General features: G+C 33.7%; 1 protein-coding gene across 2 annotated transcripts in view; it reads right to left on the bottom strand.

The window, feature by feature from the left end:
* Window positions 1–14,216: 14,216 nt before the first annotated feature.
* LOC143083949 (ATP-dependent RNA helicase DDX4-like) overlaps window positions 14,217–22,788 on the bottom strand; it is a 34,904-nt gene continuing 26,332 nt past the window's right edge. For both annotated transcript variants that reach the window (XM_076260374.1, XM_076260369.1), the window contains exons 13-17: window positions 20,536–20,845; window positions 19,708–19,807; window positions 18,821–19,091; window positions 18,177–18,296; window positions 14,217–15,552 (exon numbers count right to left, since the gene is read on the bottom strand). In XM_076260374.1, the coding sequence (XP_076116489.1) occupies window positions 15,448–15,552; window positions 18,177–18,296; window positions 18,821–19,091; window positions 19,708–19,807; window positions 20,536–20,845 (906 nt within the window). In that variant the 3' untranslated portion in view covers window positions 14,217–15,447. The remainder of the gene's footprint in view (window positions 15,553–18,176; window positions 18,297–18,820; window positions 19,092–19,707; window positions 19,808–20,535; window positions 20,846–22,788) is intronic.

Genomic DNA, 22,788 nt, shown 5'->3' with positions numbered 1-22,788 from the left:
TAGATCTTCTAATTGGTAATTGGAAAGAATTCAATATCAATGTAATGGTTAATGTTTCATTTCAGTTGTGCAAGAAACAGTACAACAATTTTGTTCTGATAGGCACTGTAGTGGGAATGGTAGAAAAAGGCGTTGCAGATGTGGATGTCATAATTGTTGTATTGACAGATACGGTTGTAGGGGAGGACGTTGCTTTGGCAGATTTTGTATCTGTTTCAATTGTAGTAAGTTTGTTATATATCAGAACATGCACAATTGTTAGAGCATGTGCATTACTTTTTGAAAATAAATTCATTCATTCTTTCAATATATTTTATTTGATTCAAAATTTTTATTTTCAAAGACTTAAGTCTTTATCATTGCGTACTATGATGTTGGTTTTTTTTTCGTTTCTTTAAGAGTTGCATGAGGATTTTTTTATACCAGTTTTTATTCGTTTTTTCAAAGTTTATCAGTACAATGTGATATCTTAAACAAAACAGGCGAAGAAATCTAAGAGAGCATTTATTTAACTTCAAAGGGGGAAGGGAGTATGTTTTTTTGCCCGAGTCAGAAATTAGAATATTATTTTAGGAAAACACCATACCGCCCCTTTTTAAAGTTAAATGGTCGTCCCTTGACAAATACAATGATAATTTGCCCGTCGATCAAAGCCGATAATGTCACAGAAAAGCTCAATACAATACATAACATTTAGAATACAGTCAGGATCCTACTTCGTCAGAATTATCTCCCCATTACAGTCGGAAACCCGGTTGAAATAGAACAAAAGAATCGAAGCTCTTTGTTAGAGAAGGCGATAAATGTGTACTGTATTGTTTACTATAGTGACAAAAATTTTAAAAGTTAATAGAAACAAAGAAAATTACAATTTTCTTCTCAATTACGAGGTGTTTTATTTTAAAAACACCATTTGCATAAGTTTTCAATTTATCTAGTACATGGTTAAGCAGAACAATTAGATTTCAAGTCGACGACATGAGTATCTTTCAAGTTGGATGAAGAAAATGCTTAACCTCCGATTTTTTTGAAAAAAATACCACGGACCTATAACATATCAATCTATTAGTTTAAAAATTTTCGTGTCTGCCCTTCCATTATGTTACTCAAGAAAAAATTCCTAAAAATGGGTAACAATTGTATCAAAAAGAGAAAATCAAGTGCATCTTTTTATGTTAGGTGATGTTTGAGTTGAATATTTTGTCTTGATATCGAAAAAGTAAGATTATTTCATACATCGTCCGCTTCAGATTCTATTATTTTTATATATCAAAGCTACAGATTGACTTAATAACACAAAAAAATAACAGTACTAAAAGATGAATTATATGGGTCAAGTGAAATACCTATCTAATGAGTCACAAAAACAGAGAAGGTGTGTTCGAATAGCTATTTTTGATTAAAGTACTTGACGACAGTCTTTCAAGTTGGATGATGAAAATACATATCTTTGAAAAAATATAATTTTTTTGTGTGTGAAAACTAGGGTTTATAGTCTTTATACACTAAAAAAATCTAGTCTGCCCTTCCACGAAATTTTTAATTAGAATTTTTTTAAATGTTTATGAATTTTCGAAAATTCCACCTGACAACCGTTCAGACAATAGTTTTAATTTGAATTAATGCAGACAAGATCATTAACTGATACTCATTAGCTAGTTGATACATTTGTCTTTTAAAATACACCTGATATATAAGGATCGTAATGGTGCAATGTGGATAAATTTATCGGTTTCCATGAGCAAAATTGGTAGCGCGTCATCCCTACAATGGCTTCCATTTCTACGATTGTAAAAAATGAACTGGCGTAATGGGGAGATAATTCTGACGAAGTAGGGTCCTGACAGATTACGCCAGTTCATTTTCACAATCGTAGAAATGGAAGCCATTGTAGAGATGACGAGCTACCAATTTTGCTCATAGAAACCGATAAATTTATCCACATTGCACCATTACGATCCTTATATGTCAATTGTATTGTAAAAGACAAATGTATCAACTAGCTAATGAGCTTGTCTGCATTGATTCAACTTAAAACTATTGTCTGATCGGTTGTCAGGTGAAATTTTCGAAAATTCATAAACATTTAAAAAAAATTCTAATCAAAAATTTCGTGGAAGAGCAGACTAGATTTTTTTTTAGTGTATAAAGACTATAAACCCTAGTTTTCACACACAAAAAATTATATTTTTTCAAAGATATGCATTTTCATCATCCAACTTGAAAGACTGTCGTCAAGTACTTTCAGTAAAAAAATAACTATTCGAACACACCTTCTCTGTTTTTGTGACTCATTAGATAGGTATTTCACTTGACCCATATATTTCATCTTTTAGTACTGTTGTTTTTTTTGTGTTATAAAGTCAATCTGCAGCTTTGATATATAAAAATGATAAAATCTGAAGCGAGACGATGTATGAAATAATCTTACTTTGTACGATATCAAGACAAAATATTCAACTCAAACACGCCCTAACATAAAAAGGTGCACTCGATTTTCTCTTTTCGATACAATTGTTAACCATTTTTAGGATTTTTTTCTTGAGTAACATAATGGAAGGGCAGACACGAAAATTTTTGAACTAATAGATTGATATGTTATCCGTCCGTGGTAATTTTTAAAAAAAAATCGGAGGTTAAGCATTTTCTTCATCCAACTTGAAAGATACCCATGTCGTCGACTTGAAATCTAATTGTTCTGCTTAACTATGTACTAGATAAATTGAAAACTTACGCAAATGGTGTTTTTAAAATAAAACACCTCGTAATTGAGAAGAAAATTGTAATTTTCTTTGTTTCTATTAACTTTTAAAATTCTTGTCACTACAGTACACATTTATCGCCTTCTCTAACAAAGAGCTTCGATTCTTTTGTTCTATTTTAACCGGGATTCCGACTGAATACAACGGGGCACATCAAGATATGTGTCAATTTATTTAAGATATAGATCTCTGATTCGACCGGGATGAACCGAATTACCTTTTCAATATTCAAAAAGAGCGAAGGTGAAAACTCATAGATGTACACATGAGTATGATAAGGGAAGTTATCTTAAGAAAAAAAATCCAGAAAACAATAGCTGTAGGTCGCTCAATAGAGCTTTCCCACTTTTCTACGTATCCTGTACATTTGGTACGTTATACAATTTTGTTGATATTGTTTTGTAGGTATCTTTAATACATTGGATTATTGTATCCATCATGATTAACTACACGAAATCGAATGCAGATCAGAAAAAAAACTTAATTAACTTTTTATTTGATAACGATTAAACGGTTTCACTGTTTCTAGAACACATTGTTTGGGATTCTGTATGAGAAAAAAAGTAAAATACATTGTAACAAAAATACCAAACTCCACGGGAAATTCAAAACAGAAACTCCGTTTTGAAAATGAAATGGGCAAAATCAAAAGCTGAAACACATTTAAAGAATGGAAAACACCTGTCATTTATTGAGTTTTAATTCCCCGAGGGTATCACAAGCCCAGTAGTCGGAACTTCTGTGCTGATATGAAGTATCATTGAAATGGTCATATATATAAATTAACTGTTTACAAAACTTTTGAATTTTTGAAATACTATAAGGCGTTCTACCTCAGGAATAAATTACCTTGGATATATTTGGCAAACTTTTCGGAACTTTGGTCCTCAATGCTCTTCAACTTATTACTTTATTTGGCCTTTATAACCTTTTTGGATTCGAGCGTCATTGATGAGTCTTTTGTAGACGAAACGTGCGTCGGCGTAAATACAAATTTTAATCCTGGTATCTGTGATGAGATCATTAGTTAGTGCACAAGTGCATGAATGTAAGACTTCAGATTTTTCAGATCGATTTCCGTTTATGTTGGTCAAGGGTATTATTTTTGTTTGTTTGGTTTTTTTTTGCTTTGCATCATGGTGTCAGTCGATATACACGCCATCTTGACATAATTACATATCACATAAATATTCATTCTGATTGGTTGCTTTATGATACAGCTGAGATACAGCAACAGCTATTGACTTAAATGAGATAAACTTTGACAGACCTTTCTCGTCTCAGGATAAGACATCAATTTTTTTCGACGGCATTTTTCTAAGCGCTTAGACAACTATAGTGCACCGTTACGATTCAAATATGATGTAATGGTATAGAAAAACCTTGCAGCTTAATAACTCGTGACAACAACGGGCTACATGTGAGAAATAAAAAGACTGAAAAGATTTTGCCTATTGCCGTCGCCATATTGGGATCGTCGTAATTCCAGTAACGATTATAAGTTTAACACCAGTGACCTAGTAGCTGTCTAAACGTGACTGTTTTCATGAAGTTTTAGCTTTGACCTTTCATCCAAATTTAAGAAAATCTTGACCACTATAGACAACAACGACAACAATATTTCGACGTGGTTGGTTCTCTTTCCAATGATATCAATTCTCCTCTTTCCAATGATATAATACAGTTGTGTGTTATTCCGTTAATCCAAATCAATAAATATTGTTAATCGGGCACCCTACTTATTAGGTAATATTATTTACAAAAACAGAACTGAGACAATAATATTATTGTAGGAAATAATACGATGAGGATATATATTTTGTTAAACTCTCCTTAAAACTACAATGGTTCTTTTGAATTACTTTTAAGGATGCGCGAGTAAAAATTACTTATCAACGAATGCTTTACACTGGTACGAGCTTGGAATTTCTCATTAACTTTTTATATCTTTCTATCTATTTCAACAGGTAGTCCTGGCTTCGCTGATAGTAGAGGTGATGCGACATCAAGTTCAAAAAGAGGTTGAACTTGGTAAAATCTTATTTCAAAGTACAAAGATGTGATGTGGTTTTTTTTAACTAAATAAAAGTTACAACAGCAGCATTTTTTATGGTGTAATCTTGCCAATGCTTAAGTGGAATTTCTAATATATTCAACCATAATTGAACGCGACTAAGCCAATGTTAGTTGGGTGTTCTCACGATTGGAGATCAACAATCAAAGACCAATTCATGACAGATAACACTTATAATTGTAAATGGAAGGGGTGATAGAAATGATCTGGTATTTTGTATCTTTTTCACATGTAGTCAGAGATTAACGGATTTTTCTTATAAAAGAGAGTCGGAAGATACCAAGGGGATAGACAAATCATAAGTCGAAATAGAACTGACAATTCCATGGCCAAAAACGGAAAGGGAACGAAAGACAAATATAACAGTCTATCAAACTATAGACTATTATTATAGTGAGAGTATAATTTTCCCAGATAAAACACAATGAAAACAACAAATCAGCAACAGGATCTCCACCATCTCCACCCGAAACCGAGGTGATATCAGGTGTGTTAAGGCAGGACAAGACGCTTTAAATATGCTATAAGAATATTTTCCCATACCAAAAAGAACAAGAAGTAATTGTAACAGGATGCTGTTACGAAGTCTTCCAAACAAAGCTCCCATAACTCACCATTCCCATGGTCCTATCTTTCATTTGATTTATTTTATTGTCCCATACAAGAATGTATATGGTTTAGGGGTGAGGATGTCGACCGTTTACAAGTTTTCAAACAGAAAGGGGTGGGGTGACCCCCCAGGGACTTCACCTATATTCCATTTGATTTGTTTTATTGTCCCATGCAAGAATATATATGGTTTAGGGGTGGGAATCTCGACCGTTTACATGTTTACAAACATAAGGGGTCGGTGTGACCTCCGTGGACTTCCCCTATATTTGATTTGATTTGTTTTATTGTCCCATACTAGGATTTTTGTGGGTAAAATCCTTGTTCATGAAATATTTACACTTACCTGCCTCCTTAACTAATTGAAATTTCCCTCTACTTCCCCATACGTTCGTCGAGTTTTTTTAATATAAATACGGTAACACCTCCAGTTATCTCCCTTGTGTAACTCTTCAGTTTCTCGAGACCAATATAAAGTAATTCCTCGAGAGGGGAGGAGGGCGGGTGAGGCAGGTAAGTGTAAATATTTCATGAACAAGGATTTTACCCACAAAAATCCTAGTTCACTTCAATATTTCCACTTACCTGCCTCCTTAACTAATTGCAAAAGAATTTGCAGCCCTACTAAAGAAGGTGGGAAAGGAATTACCGGTAAATAAGGAATTAAAAAATTATATTCACCTATTTCTGTCTTCCTCTCTTGAAAGAATCCAAAATTGCTGACTTGGCAAAAATGGACTGGTGGTCTGGAACATCCTTCAAATAGAATGAAGTGAAAGTAGTTTCAGATGTCCAGTGAGCTGCTTTTAAAATTTCTTCAGCTGATACACCACAAAATAAAGCCCATGAAGTAGAGAGTCTTCTTGTATCATGTGCTCTTACTGTTTTTAAAGTGTCTTTATCTGCATTTTCATATGCATACCGCACTGTATTAACAATCCATCTCGCAATAGAATCCTTTGAAGCTTCTTTATGATGTTTTTTTTTTTATAAGTAACAAACAGTCTGTTTGATTTCCTTATAGATTTTGTTCCATTTATGTAAATCCTTAATGCACGGCAAGGGCATAGTTTCAAATCCTCAGAATCAGTTGCATAAGAATTAAATGAAGGAATGAATAATGGCTCCCAAGGCCTATTCAAAGTCTTTGTTTTTGCAAGAAACTGCATATTTGGTAATAGTTTAATTCCATTTTTTCAAATCTGAAATGTCCATCATCTAATGATAAGCTATGAACTTCACTAACTCTACTGGCTGATGCAATAGTTACTAGAAAAGCTGTTTTGAATGTTAAAAACTTTAATTTAATTGAATCTAAAGGTTCAAAAGGATGTTTTGTTAGCATCAATAAAACTAAAGGTAAATTCCAATTTGGGGTCAATTGACGAATTGGTGGATTCATATTAAATAACCCTTTAATCAATGATGATAACTCAGAACTGTTTGAAATTTCTAATCCATTATTATGAATCAATGCTATGGCTGACTTGTAACCTGTAATAGTCTGTGGTTTGCATTTTCTTACAGTAGAAAGATATAACAAAAGTTCTGCTACTTCTGGTATAGTTGAAGAAGTGGAATTGATATTTTGTTCTTTACACCAACTGTCAAAAATTCTGAGTCTTGCATCATACACTGTTTGAGTAGATGTTTTTCTGGCATTTGCCATAATTTCTGCAGTTTTTCAGAAAATCCTTTTGACTTATGGCGCAATTTGATAATTTCCATGCCACAAGATTTAATGTTTCTGGACTCTGATGAAATATTTGTATTCAATTGTGAATTTGTGAAAGCAGATCTGGCAGAAGTGGTAGTTTTATTGGAATATCTATCAGTAGATCCAACATATGAGGATACCAAGATTGTCTTGGTCACATTGGTGCTATTAGAAGAACAACTGTCTTTTCTTCTCGAATCTTTTGTATTTTCCGAGGAACAAGGATTGGAGGAGGAAATGCATATGCATACATGCCGCTCCAATTTACAGTTAGAGCATCTACTTGAAATGCTGCTATGTCTGGAACCGGAGAGCAATAAACTGCTAACTTTTTGTTCTGAGCTGTTGCAAACAGATCTATACTTGGAGTTCCCAGTCTCTGAAATATCATATTTACTATCATATTGTTGAGTGTCCACTCTGTCATCTTGAACAGATTTTCCCCCCTCGAAAGAGCATCTGCTAGTAGATTTATCTTTCCCGGAATGTGAACTGCACGGATAGTTACTTTGTTCTGAATACACCATTGGTAAAGGTCCCAAGTTAGGTAACACAGTTCTGGCGAATGGGTTCCGCCCTGCTTGTTGATATAACTTATCACTGTTGTATTGTCCGACCTTATCAAAATATTCATGTCTTTCACGATCTGTACAGCTTCTTGAAGAGCTAACTGTACAGCCTTCAATTCCAACCAATTTATATGTTTTAGTTGATAAGACTTTGGCCATATTCCTGATGTCTGCCAAGTTCCTAGATGAGCTCCCCATCCTAGTTCTGAGGCATCTGTGATCAATGTCAACTGAATTGTCGGCTCCTGTAAAGGCATTCCTTTGAAAATATTTGTCCGATTTGTCCACCATCTTAAATGTCCTGTCAAGCTCATTCGTACAGGAATGAACTGATTCAATGGTTGGATGTTTGGCCTCCATAGTGCTAACAAATAAAGTTGGATTGGCCTCATATGTTATCTTCCCATGGGTATTCGGTAAATGCATGAAGCCATCAGACCTAGTAATTTTAAAATTACTACTGCTTGAATCTGTTGACTGTTTAGTAATGCATGTATTATTTCCAAAATACTTTGAAATCTTGTCTCTGTTGGTGTTACTATCCCTTTCTCTAGATTGAAAAGGGCTCCCAAGTATTCTATATGTTGGGTTGGTATTAAGTTAGACTTTTTCTGATTTACTATAAGTCCCAAATCTTGAACTAGACGGAGTACAAAATGCATTTGCTTTACAAGAGCTGTTCTGTCTGAATTGCTGATCAGCCAATCGTCTAGATACATGAATATCTGAATCATTAACTTTCGTAGGTATACTGCTAATACAGCCATAATCTTTATGAACACTCTTGGGGCAGATTTGAGCCCGAATGGCATTGCTCGAAATTGGTAGCTGTGACCTAGAAATCGGAATCTCAGGAATTGTTTGTAATCTGTGTGAATTGGGATATGAAAATATGCATCTGCTAAATCCAAAGTTACTGCATAGTCTCCCTTTTTTTTTAAAGCTTTCATAATTGAACGGAGTGTTTCCATCTTGAAATGATGAGGCACTACTATTTGGTTTAGAGGTTTCAGATTGAGAATCGGTCGCAAACCTCCTTGTCGTTTTGGAACTACGAAAACTGCTGTAATAACCCAAGTTTTCTTGCCCAACAGGAACATGTTCTATAACATTTTTTTCTAATAAAACACTTATTTCTGTTAAAATAACCGACTCGTGAATACCATATCTTGGAACACTTGTCTCTTTTATGTTTAAACATGGATGACTCATAAACTCCAGTTTTAGTCCTTCCAGTAAAGTTTCTAAAACCCATTGATCTCCTGTGATCTTTGTCCACTTCCTGTGAAACATTAGCAAACGTGCCCCTACCTGGGGACTTATATTTACAGTTTGTACAAGGTTCTTTGAACTTATTTCCTTGGAGCTGGAAAACCTTTTGGGCTCCCAGCTGCTTACCGAAAAAAATTTCCTTTCCTTGAAAAATTTCCTGGACGAAAATTATCTTTGTTGGAGTAAGTGTTAGTTCTGGCAACTTTAGCTCCACTTTCAGAATTTTCAGAATAGTCACCTTTCCTCTTTCTGTTTAAGTCATTTACCGGAGTGCGATCATCTCTAGACTTGTTAAAGTTCTTGCTATAACTACCAGTATTCAATCTGGGTTTCTCTAGCATCCCGTAAATTTTCTGCTGATGTATGCAGTGTGTCAAAGTATTTTCCATTAAAAAGTTGACTGCCAAAAACGGGCAACTTTAACAACTTCTTTTCTGTTGACTTACTAATGAAGTTAACATTTTTCAGAAAAAGTTTTCTTCTACTTAATACTGAATTTGCCATGATTCTGCCTGATAAATCAGCCATACTTCTAAAGCAATTAAGTAATGCTTTACGTCCTTCAATTCTATCATCTTCACAAGTTGCCTCATCCAAAAAGGCAGAAATCATAGTACCATATGAAACGGCTCTAAAAAGTGCCCTGGCAGAATTGTCCATACGACGAAAATCATTATCTAATTCTCTGTGAAAAGGTGGAATATTAACTCCAGATTTAAAAGAATTGCCTTTATGACCAATAGGTAGCCCTTCCTCAATATTACCATCTAACTTAGGAGGACTACAGAAAGCATTAAAATCATCTTTCTTAACCATGAAAGCCTTATCATCCCTGCCACGAACAGCTCTGTTTTTCAAATGACCAGAGATAGCTTCCTTTTCTACAGATTTTACCATGTCAATAATTGTTCCTTCCAAAGGTAATTTAATTGCTGATTTTTTATCATTCTTGTCAGGTTTTAGTCTTGCCGAAACAAAAGAAGGACGTTCCTGGTGAGTCTCTGACGCTTCAGGCTCTATATTTAGAACAGTTGCTATTTTATCAATGAAAGAAATCCACTCAATTGGATCAGAAGCACCAGGTGCCCCTTGTGGTACTTCCACTGGAGTGCAAGTATACATTTGACTAGATCGTGGCGATGCAGACCCATCAATCTTTTCTTCTGGATCAAGATAAGAAACTTGATCTTGATCAACATTTGTCATTAAAGACATCTGATCGTCATAGCTTTAGAATTTGTCAAAATGTGGCCTTTGGTTTTGCAAAGTTACAGAACTAGGCTTTCCAGGAGGTTGAACATCAAGAACATTAGCATTGATATCAATCAATTTCTTTTTGAATAAGTTTTGTATTTGTAATTGTACCTGTTCTTGTATAATGGCCGAAATATCGACCATAAAAGTGCTGTTGTCAGGTGTATTTTCAGTGACAGTGTCGTCATTTGAAGCTCCGACTGCCGCCTCCACAGGTGGACTTATGTCTTTGAAATCTGTCAACCCATCTACACAGACGGGTTGAGACAGTTTATTCAATTTAATTGCCTTCTGAACACTTTTTTCAATCATTTTCATGACCAAACTCCGATGTTCCTTTGACCAATTTTTGCAAATTTTGCATGGGAATGACTCGTTACAAATACGATGTTTGTAACATTCATCGTGCTCATCCAGAGTATTCATCCTGTCCGGACATTTTACACACTTCTTAAACTTATCTTCCTGTTTCTCCATCTTACGATACAACTTCTATAATCCAAATAAACGTACAGGGAAAGCAACGCATGTGCTTTAATGGCTGCCGCCGAGAGAAACTGGAGAGTTACACAAGGGAGATAACTGGAGGTGTTACCGTATTTATATTAAAAAACTCGACGAACGTATGGGGAAGTAGAGGGAAATTGCAATTAGTTAAGGAGGCAGGTAAGTGGAAATATTGAAGTGAACAAGAATATATATGGTTTAAGGGTGGGGATGTAGACCGTTTACAAGATAGAAGCCCATTATTTTATTGAAGGGGTGGGAGTGACCCCCCCCCCCCCCAAGGACACACCCTATATTTCATTTGATTCATTTTATTTTCATGTGATCATTTCTGAATACAGCATATGTTTATCACTTACAGTTTTCAAGTTATTGTCATTTGAAAATTAAAGAAAAAATCCAATAGGTGTCTATTGTAAACCTTTCCCTTCTTTAAGCCCCTCAAAATACCTCTGTATAGACCCCGATGCACAAACGAAAGATTGATTGCTTTCCTGAGCAAAAACAATAAGACTCCAAACTTTGCTTGGGAGACTTAATAATCAAGTAGAGTGCACACACCGAAATGACTCGCATGACTTATCATTGAATTCATGTTGAAAATGATTATTTGATATCAAGTATCAATAAACTTATACATCTTTGTATTTTCCAAGTGGGTTCGTTAGATCTTTTGACAAGTGGATAACCTTATATTGAGGTGAAGTCATATAAAACCTTCCAATCTGACATATGCACCTTTCAATCAATCCAGTCATTGTGTTATTGTAATATGGTTAATTTGTGTATTCTCGTCTTTAATTTTTGTTTGTGAGCTTTGTCTATATCATATAGAAATATGCCTTTTTAGTGATATAGATTATAACACATGCTGACTGATGTACCCCATGTACTGATGTTTACCTAATATGTAGGTTTGTTTTGTTCAAACATCGTTGTCAATGTAAAGGAATCTTATGCAACTGTCATACAAGTGAGAAGTTTAGCTAGCTATAAAACCAGGTTCAGTCAACCATTATGTGATTTTATTTCTTCTCTACACCAAATTTAGTTGACCTAATTCGTAAAGTATCCAAGAAAAGAACTTGACCAAGAAACTTTAACCTTGATACATGATAGACAAACAGCAAGGAATCTATCTACCAAATATAGATTAGTTATCCAGTAACTCCTTACAAGCGAATTTTCAATTGACAAAAAAAGTGGGTTTTTTTCACTCATCACTAAAAAGACAATGGACATACGAGACACAAATGCCTCAACATGAGGTATATGTAGGCAAGGTATGAAGCATCCAGGTCTTGTACCTTCTGAAAGATGAAGCTTTATACAATTACATTTTGTAGTTCACATTGTCGCCAGATTCTTATCTAACATCATGTCTCCCATTCTGCGATATTGGTAGCAGGCGAGACAAAATGACAAGAAATATATTCTACATCAGCTTTTGATAAAGGAAATGAGAATCTAGCCAAAACGAGTGAACAAAGCAAGTCTGAAGAATCATGACAGATTAGAAATTCAAGATTAGAGATGCTCTGGAAGGATAAGTATACAACAACAGATCTGTCATCTAGTCGTAAGATAGTCGGGCAAATTAAATAATTGAAGAAAAGAACTAAACCGCAAAATTAAATATTGACCAATGGAACAGTTCGAAAGACATGTCAACCATGATAGGATCTTAAATACTAATTGATAACTCCTGTAAATATAGTTGATCTCTGCCTATTCAAGAACTTTTCCGAATTTAAGTCCATAGCACATATAATTAGATTGCGAAAGATTTCAAAGGAATAAAATTATTGTCAAAATAATTGAGCATGATCTGATTGCTGGAATCCTACAGGTAATATAGGTTCGAGAGTGCTTACAATACATTTTCCATATTGTAGTTTCACATTTAAAAAGTTGATTGACTGATTTTTGAACTTGTCAGATATAACCTTAGTTTCATAAAAATCTGGCATAAATTGACTGGAATCTCTAGAAATCTTTAATTTCGATTTCATGCACCACCATAGTTCAATGAAATTTTGTAATTGTGACACTACATCATTCCATCTTGTATTAACACTAGTATCATGCATTTAAATCAGCTGCTTCACAAGTTGTTTCACTGGTGATTATATCATCTCTCTTTGATTTTAATATGTATGCAATTACATGCTACAAAGGTTACAGGTTAGGTTAAACTGCAAGTGATGCATTAAAAAATAGATTTTATCCCCACTGTGGATATATCTATTCTGTAGATTTAAGGAAAAGTATCCATGAAAAGTAAACAAAACACCTTGTGAGCAGGCCCTTATTAATGCGGACTATGAGAATTGGGCTTTGTTCATTTTTGAAGGCGCCAATGCGGTGACCTATAGATGTTAATTTCTGTATCATTTGGTATCTTGTGGGGAGTTGTCTCATTGGCAATCATACCACATCTTCTTTTTTATATTCACATACCTCACATTGACACTGTGCAAAACAAAATCTCATCAGATTACAGGTTGGATTATACTCAAATGATATGTTCAAATAAGAATGTTCTCATTAGCTACAAAATTTCATGAAATTCTGTCAAGTGGTTCTAAGATGCAATGACAACTATTGCAGCAGTATATTTAGACAAAAATTCTAATTTCAAAGGGGTACAACTCCTAGAACTAGATGTGTCAAAGCGACATGAATGGCCACTTAATCTGTAACTCACATACCAAAAATCAGCCCAATGTCTGAAAGTGTTTAAAAAAAAGAGTCTGTATAACAGTGATTTTCAACAATTTATCAAATTCCATAGCACCATAATTCGACATAAATTTGCCAATCGGAACAAAACTTAAACTTGATCTGTATAACTGATTTTCAACAATTTATGGAAGTCCAAAGCCTGTAATTTTGATAAAAATTAGCAAAGCGGAATGAAACTTAAACTTGATCTGTAACTCATCATGGTTAACTCACATACCAAAAATTTGCCTAATATCTAAAAGTTTAGAAAAAAAGTCTGATAAATTGTTGAAACACGTTTGCAAAGTCCAAAGCCAGTAATTTCGGCAAAAATTAGCGAAGCAGAACAAAACTTTAACTTTATCTGTCTCATCATGGTAAACTCACATACCAAAAATCAACCCAATATCTGAAGGTGTTTAGAAAAAACTCTGCATAATGGTTTGCTGCGGAATGACGGAATTTCGGAATTACAGACAAGGGTAAAACAATATGGCACCGACAACTTCGTTGTGGGGCCATAATAAAAATTTAATCATACTTTTCTGTCGTTATGCACATCTACATAGTATGTCCTTATTAATCACAAAGTTTCATGAAATTTTGTTGTGATGACAAGAACAGGACCCACTGGTCGAATCCACAGACCTCAGTACACAAGGCTTTTAATGATCAAACCAACAATTTCCCCACACTAGGTACAAGAACATGGAAAAGAATATACAGAATTAAAATGTTGAAAATGATTTAATATGAAATGCTGTAAAAACAAAACGTATAACAATAAGTATCACAAGGTTAAGAATTAATGAAATTTCCTTAAATCATCAAAAATTTGCCTTGCTTGTAAGCAGGTATACCAATTACATATTGCACTATTTCTGATTTTACAGTTCATGAGATCTATCACAATTAACAACCATCTGACATAGTAGGATGCCACATAGACTTAAAAACATTACTTCATACAGACTAGAGTTCATCACGATTAAAGAAAGACTTATTGGCATATATCTTACAGTCAAAGAGAAAACCACATTACTTTTTTCATGTAAACAAATAAGAACTGGATTTGATTAAGCACATGATTTAAGGTAGCACTACTATAAAACAATAACAATAAAAAAAAACGCATTATCAAATCAATTCTCATTAAGATGGAATTAAAAAATAAAACATAAAATGAAAATTGGTTAAGTTTGATAAGGTTCTTTAAACTTAAAAAATAATGCCCGCTTTCCAATCAATGACGAACCTTCTCCCAGACAGGCCGTTCAGCATTTAGACAATTCTAGTTTCAACACTATCATTTGTTATCAAATAACGGTTGCCCAATAGTGATTACCTAACTGAACAGATTCAGCTGTTGGTTCACTTGGTAATAATATTTTTCCTTCCACATATCCAGGACATAATCCTATGTAGTCTAGGAAGTCTCCAGATATTATGGCCTAATAGTTTTAGGCCGTGGCAAGACATGGCCTGGTTTATAGTTCCTCATTTCTAGTCTTATACATTGTTCCTTGTGATCTTATTAAAACACCTCACTCTGTGTGACAACTGATTTTGATTTATATGGTACATTCCCACTGCTAAGTCGTATGGTATTGGATGACATTGTTAATGAATAGTTGTGTCAAAGTGTCAACTTTTTAGATCAGTCTGTTCTGGTAGTTGCACCCACTTTTAGGTCCAAACAAAACATTGAAGAATTATCTGCTGAGAGTATCGAGATAAATTCTGAAACTCATGATACGATTTTTTACAGTTAGTGTGCTGATATATAAATGGCATACTGCTCACTCTTCTATAACACAACTCCTGCTTCCTCGCAGGTTACAGCATTCATTCAAATATGAATGGAGGAAAATGATTAAAAAGAACGTGTTAAGGTTCTTCAAAGTATCTCATCGTCAAACAACTATTTACAATGGTTGGAATAACAATGCCAGAATGTGATTAATCCCAGGATTCCTCATCATCACCTCCTCCAGAGTTAGCAGGTGCTCCACTGAAACCTCCATTAAATCCTCCTCCGGAATCTCCTGTGTGGTTGTCTCTTGTCTACAAATAGCAATTTGCATAATTTTAATAATAATTCTACAAGCTGAACCAGGTGCTCCGCAGGGCGCAGCTTTATACGACCTCAGAGGTCGAACCCTGAACAGTTGGGGCAAGTATGGACAAAACATTCAAGCGTGATACAGTTCTGAATTTGGATTGTGATCAAATTTTTGACATTACATGGTTTTTTTTTTACATAAAACAAATGTCAAGATTTTACAAATCAATTAAAGATTTCTTCTTCAAACTTTTTAAATCTAAAATTAAATAGTTGACACAGCATAGGTTTCTGACACAGAATGAATGTGGTCTAATGAACTTAAAATATTTTTTTTGCCTTTGAGCAATTCACTATGCTGTTGAATATTAATCCTCTCAAAAAAATGTTTGAAGAAATTTTCTTTTTATTTATGAAATCTGAAATGAGAAAAATTTACCCCCCCCCTTTTCCCTTTTTCCAAAACTGATATCAATTAAAATTTCTAATGGAGTTTGCAACAATAACTACTCTTTTAAATACATCATAAAATATTAAAATGTAAAATAAAGTGCTTGTTATCACTGAATGGTAAAGATTGGTTGGTAGTAAAAGTGAATATACATTGTTTATTGTATAAAACAATAAAAAAAACTTCATCAGCAACATTTTATATTGGCAAATTTCCAATGAAGTTATTTACATAAAGTTATTGGCAAATAAAAATAGAAAATGACATCATAGTCATGTCTGGCAAATGTCCAACATACATTATCTAAAAACATTTTAGATAAGATAAGGAAAAAAAGCTTCATCAGCAACATTCTATATTGGCAAATTTCCAATGAAGTTATTTACTTAAAGTTATTGGCAAATAAAAATAGAAAATGACATCATAGTCATGTCTGGCAAATTTCCAACATATATTTTCAACTACTATTCTATACAAAGAAAGATAACTCCAATTGAAAATTAATTGCTATTGCACAATATTGTGCAATTAGATATTTCTTGCTATTGTGCAATACTGTGCAATTGAAAATTTCTTGCTATTGCACAATACTTGATATGGAGTCCTGATTTGGACCAACTTGAAAACTGGGCCCATAATCAAAAATCAAAGTACATATTTAGATAAAGCATATCAAATAAGCCCAAGAATTTAATTTTTGTTAAAATCAAACTTTTTGGACCTTAATGTAGACCAATTTGAAAACTGGACCAAAAATTAAGAATCTACATACACAGTTAGATTTGGCATATCAAAGAACCCATTTATTCAATTTTTGATGAAATCAAACAAAGTTTAATTTTGGACCCCCATTTGGACTAACTTGAAAACTAGGCCAATAATTAAAAATCTAAGTACATTTTTAAATTCAGCATATCAAAGAACCCCAAGGCTTCAATTTTTGTTAAAATCAAACTAAGTTTAATTTTGGACCCTTTGGACCTTAATGTAGACCAATTTGAAAACGGGACCAAAAATTGAGAATCTACATACATAGCTAGATTCGGCATATCAAAGAACCCCAATTATTCAATTTTTGATGAAATCACACAAAGTTCAATTTTGGACCCTTTGGGCCCCTTATTCCTAAACTGTTAGGACCAAAACTCCCAAAATCAAATCCAACCTTCCTTTTATGGTCATAAACCTTGTGTTTAAATTTCATAGATTTCTATTTACTTATACTAAAGTTATGGTGCAAAAACCAAAAATAATGCTTATTTGGGCCCCTTTTTGGCCCCTAATTCCTAAAATGTTAGGACCAAAACTCCCAAAATCAATCCCAACCTTCCTTTTGTGGTCATAAACCTTGTGTTAAAATTTCATTGATTTCTATTCACTTTTACTAAGTTAGAGTGCGAAAACTAAAAGTATTCGGACTACGACGACGACGACGACGCCAACGTGATAGCAATATACGACCAAAAAATTAAAATTTTTGCGGTCGTATAAAAATCAGCAAAATTTTAAACATTTTTTGACATTTTACACAATGGCAATTGATCTGTGATAAAATGTACTCAGAGGTAAAACTGAGCGATTTGTGAGCTATATATTGCTCACTAATGATATTCTTGTTTTTTATGTTATCGTGAACGCTCTTGATTTGAAGTCCCCCAGAAAAATGCAACAAAAATTACCTACATGGCAATTGTGTTTTAGAATGTACAAGTATTTGGTTCACAGGAAGTTGATGAAATCTTCTACAACTGCCACCAATAATTAATCAAATTCAGTCTATATTGTCTGAACTTGAGCAAAGTCAATCCTTTTTGAAGTCAGATGCACTGTTCAGCATCAAATTCTAAGGATATGACCCTCGTAAAGGTTGGTTTCTCTTTTTCTTGCTTCTGCAGAAAGTAACTGACCGCTGGTAAAATCAATTCAAAATCCAGGAATTATATTAACTTGACTGGTCCTTAATGAATGGAGGTTTGTTTGTTTGTTTTAATCTAATTGATGTTCATCATGATATGTATAATGCTCTCAATATAGAAGATTCACTTCTTGTTTTGTTCACGTAGGAATTCGAGAATAAGTAAAGTATTATATGTATTTGTCCGATATTGTTTTCTTGTGCTATATTTCACTAGAATTTTTATGAAATACAGTATGCAAAGATTTACTATTAATTACCCTTGGTTGGTCTTTTCTGATGTCCTTTCCACCAAATTTGCCTCCATAGTTAGAGAAGCCAGCAGTAGACTGACTAGATTTAGCATACTCCTCTAACCATAATGGGACTTCTTGTTGTGCCTGAAATATAAACATTAGACTATTTAAGAGGATCAAAACATCTTTAGTTAGTGAAAAGCCTTTGAGAATACCTGGTGCAAAATATAATTCAATAGATTACTAACACAAGTATGTCATTTGGTCAGAAACTTACAGCCTTTCTGATCAAACCAAAACTTGTCTGACACGACAGATTGTCTCACAGACCCATGGAATTTAATTTTGTTAGCATTCAGTAATGCTCAAATAAATGAGGAAATTCAAAATAAAACAAGGTAGAGTCTTTCAAGGAAGACGTGGCAATCATACCACATCTACTTATTTTAGTAAATGTATTGCATGTCGTCTCCAAATAATATAACAAGAAAAGAAAGACCATATTTTGGTGCAGGAAATTTAAATGTAACAAAAATGCCAAACATTAGGCCCCAAAAAGATGCCTTAACTAAAAAAAAATTAAATTTAAAAATTTACTTTCACAAAATCCGCAATAAATGAATAAATGACAAGCTGCTGTTTATTTGATTTTGCACATCGTAACTTACATCTGCTAAGATCCGTAACAAAGCTTTTGCGATTCCACCATCTGAATCATCTGTGTAGAAACTGGTGGATTTTCCAACATTACCACATCGTCCTGTTCTTCCTATTCTATGTACATACTCGTCTATAGATTGTGGAAGGTCATAATTTATGACATGTTTAACAAGAGGAATGTCTAACCCTCTAGCTGCCACCGATGTAGCTACAAGAATGGGTGCTCTGCCAGTTTTAAAATCCCTCAAAGCTTCCTCCCTTTCCTGCTGTAAACGGTCACTGTAATGTAAACATATTTATGAACATATAGACTAGGGTTGCAAAGATACCTCATGTCATGATATAAATAATATTAAACAACCTCAAATTAATACATATATTCTAATATCAAACTACCTTTGTTCAGTTGTTTTATTTTTGTTTGGTAAACCTGCAGTTTTTATAATATCAGTGTTCATCAAAATTTTGGTAAATCATTTACCCCTTTTTTCAACAAGTAAAATTGTTCATAAATTAAAAGGACATGTTACCAATGAAAAAATATAGACAGAGGAATGATATGTAGATTAGTTTCTATCAAGGTCATAAACAATTTCTTTTTTCTATTTTATTAAAAAACACATCACCCAATAAAACAATGTTCACATGAAGCCTGATTTCAAGAGGGCCCTTTCAAGATGTGTCTTATTTTCAGTTCACTGATTTTTTTTCCCTATTTATTCAAGTATCGGTAAACTGGAAATTGAAAGAAATAAATCTGAAAGCACACCACACGGTATATCATTTTGGGTTGATATTGACTTGTCAAATATGCACATGAGCAAAATGATATTTTTTTTCAAAATCAGTTTACACTGTCTATTCATTGTATACTACTCCTTGCATAATTACGTACCCATGTATACTTGTTGTTGGAAATCCAGACTGAGACAAGTAAGTAGCAAGGAAGTCAGCATTTCTTTTCTGTTCAACAAAAACAAGTGTTTTGTCCGTACCTAAAATAAAATATCAATTTTAGAATATTTTAACTATTCAGAAACTTCATTTGACCTTAATATGCACAAAGGCTTTGGCTGTTTATGTCAAACAACTACCCTTCACTGAATAATACATTGTTTAATGATGTTCTCCATCAATGATCAGTTGGTCAAACATGACCTATAACAATGACTGATTTGCCCTGTATCAATCTAAATTTGCTGCACACTAAAGTATGAGTACATGTAGTCATCAAATTTACTCTTTCTTCTTCCTGAATAATCAATCTGATGATAAGAACTGTCAAATAATGCACTGCAAGCACTTCAAAAACTATTAGGAAGGCACAGTGAATCAACAGAATGCATTACTACATTAAACTACGGAAGTGTACAAAAAAACTTTCTTTAAAAAAAAATATATATACACCTATCTAGTTGTTTTTTTTGGGGGGGGTTCCAGGAGTAACACTGGTTGACCCAAGGTCAAATAGGTATAAAACCATGCCATTGACAATTGTTTATTACTGGAACATAACATAAGCATTGTGACATAGGTAATAGATGCACAAGTGCATAAATTTTTAAGTTGTCTCTATTTTACAGATGTTCTTCCCTTTTTCCGTAAAAGTAATCTCATTAAATGTCTTCAGACTCAAATGTCAATGCTTTCTTGATGAGCAATACACATTTTCCAACTTAACTATCAAATCAACTACAAGTTTATATTACAGGTTATATCTTACCAGATTCAGACAATATATCACACAGCTTTTGACGTTTCTGATCACGGGGAACTTCATGCACGTACTGCGCAACATCGGTACAAGCTCCGCCAACTCTACCAACAGTTAAAAACAAATAGTCATTTAAAAACTCAGCGGCAAGTCTCTGGATTTCTTCTGGGAAAGTTGCACTGAACATAAGAGTTTGTCTCTGTTCTTTGGGAGGTGCTCCCAATTCATGTACTATTTTTTTGATTTCTGGTCCAAATCCCATATCTAACATTCTATCAGCTTCATCCAAAATTAAATATTTCAGCTTTTCTAAACTGATCTGGAAAGAAGAAAATAACAGGCTTTACAAAAACCCTCTTGTTTAAAAAGACATTTTCCCTAAATCTATTCATCATAGTTTTGTTTGTTTTAATGAAAAATTAAACATTTGTAAATCCGTTGAAAGAATATCGAAACCTGATTATATCAATCATCAGGTTTTCCCCTCAAACATTTTATCAAGTTGTATTGAACATTATTATCCTACTTTACTTTTAAACTAATTTATGCAATGTATATGTCTGCATTGTGTTATGATTTTTAATGATGAGGGCCTCAGTGAAGATGAGTTATATAGCTATTTGTGTAACCCTCTTAAAATAAAGTATTGTTATTGTTGTTTATAAAAAGAACAGCATTTAAATGTTCCCACATTTGATTTGTCCAACAGCAATAACCTCAATATATTTGTTTGTTCTTTTTCGCTAGATAAGACAATAGGTAAACTTAATTTGACAGCAGAAAACCCTCAAGTATAATAGTCATCTCTTCAATACCATAGCTTAATCTACTGAGCCACCATTAACATAAGATGAACTGTGAGGTATTTTTTACTAATAACACCTCTGCTTAAAGTGTCTAGTTAAGGCGAAGTGTACGTAATTAAACTACACAATGGATTTTTTTGAAATTTTACATGTAGATTCTACTTGCAAAAATAAATCGGAAAATAAAATAAAAAAAGGGGGTAACCGTTTTCGTTTTTGAGATACGAGCTGTTGAAGTTAACAGCATCATACACCAAAATTACAAAAGATATATAGGGAAAATCGTGAAATTCGGCAGGAATTGTTACATTTCCAAGATTTTCTATTATATTAGACAATCGATTTTTTTTTAAATTTATGAGACGATTCTAAAATGTCTGAGGAATCGATTGGTGCAAAGGAAGTCCTTAGCAACTGTGCTACTTTTCAAGCTATACCCTGTTAAAGTTGAATTTTGCGTGTAAAAAAACAAAAAAACAACAATGTTATTGACGTCGCTGCAACAGTTGTGACGCTTCATATAGTTCTATACTTGTATGAAATATATACCGTTTTATTGGAGTTCATGTTGCTCGGTCTTTAGTTCTTTATGTTACGTTTTGTGTACTATTGTATTGTATTTGTCTATTATATTCGGGTGCATGTGGAGATCGCCAAGCTAGAAAACGGTTGACATTTTCTTCATTATGAACTAGAACTATTTTCGACCTTGGTGCCTTATTTTTGTTAAAATCTAAACACTGCGACATGTTTTCAAAATCTTTGTTCCCATAAAACTTCATTTCATCAAGGTCTCTTCTCAGAATATCAGCCATCTGTCTGGCACAGGATAACAAATCAATATTTAAGTAAATTTAAGTTGTGTGGTAATTCTTAGTACATTTGGGTAAATTAATCTTATCTTTGTGCCGCATAATCATCTCTATAATTCAACACATCCCTGAGCCACGACATTATACATTTTATGCATTGCATGATCTTTTTATCACAACCCAGACCGGCTAGTAATCGTTGTATAACTTTACACGTCTGAAGACGAATATTTGCGCGAAACATTTTTGTATGATTTTTATTTCTGGAAATCAGTCTGAAATCTACAACAGTCCTTTTCCGAAAGTCGGGCTGGACCTTTACTTTTATGTGCATTCGGGATTTACACAAATTGTAACCCGAATAATTCAGTCGTATTATTCAGCTGATGTACGAATGCTACATTTCTCGTGTGGGAGAAAATCGGACACGGAAAGGGCTTGAATTATTCGAGTTATTCAAATTGAAACTCGGGAATATATTTCTAACTGTTCGGAATTCGCAGAAACAAATGATTGTTTTTCGCATTACGGTATTGAATCAATACGAGTCAGAGATACCAATTATTTCTTTTAACAAATTCGAATACCAGTCAGTTTATAGGACCTTGCATGATCATGAACTAGGTGAAAACCTAGAGCTAACC

Source organism: Mytilus galloprovincialis, chromosome 1 (genome assembly GCF_965363235.1).
Source record: "Mytilus galloprovincialis chromosome 1, xbMytGall1.hap1.1, whole genome shotgun sequence".
In the NCBI taxonomy this organism is placed as follows: domain Eukaryota; kingdom Metazoa; phylum Mollusca; class Bivalvia; order Mytilida; family Mytilidae; genus Mytilus; species Mytilus galloprovincialis.
This window is presented reverse-complemented; position numbering and strand designations above follow the sequence as displayed.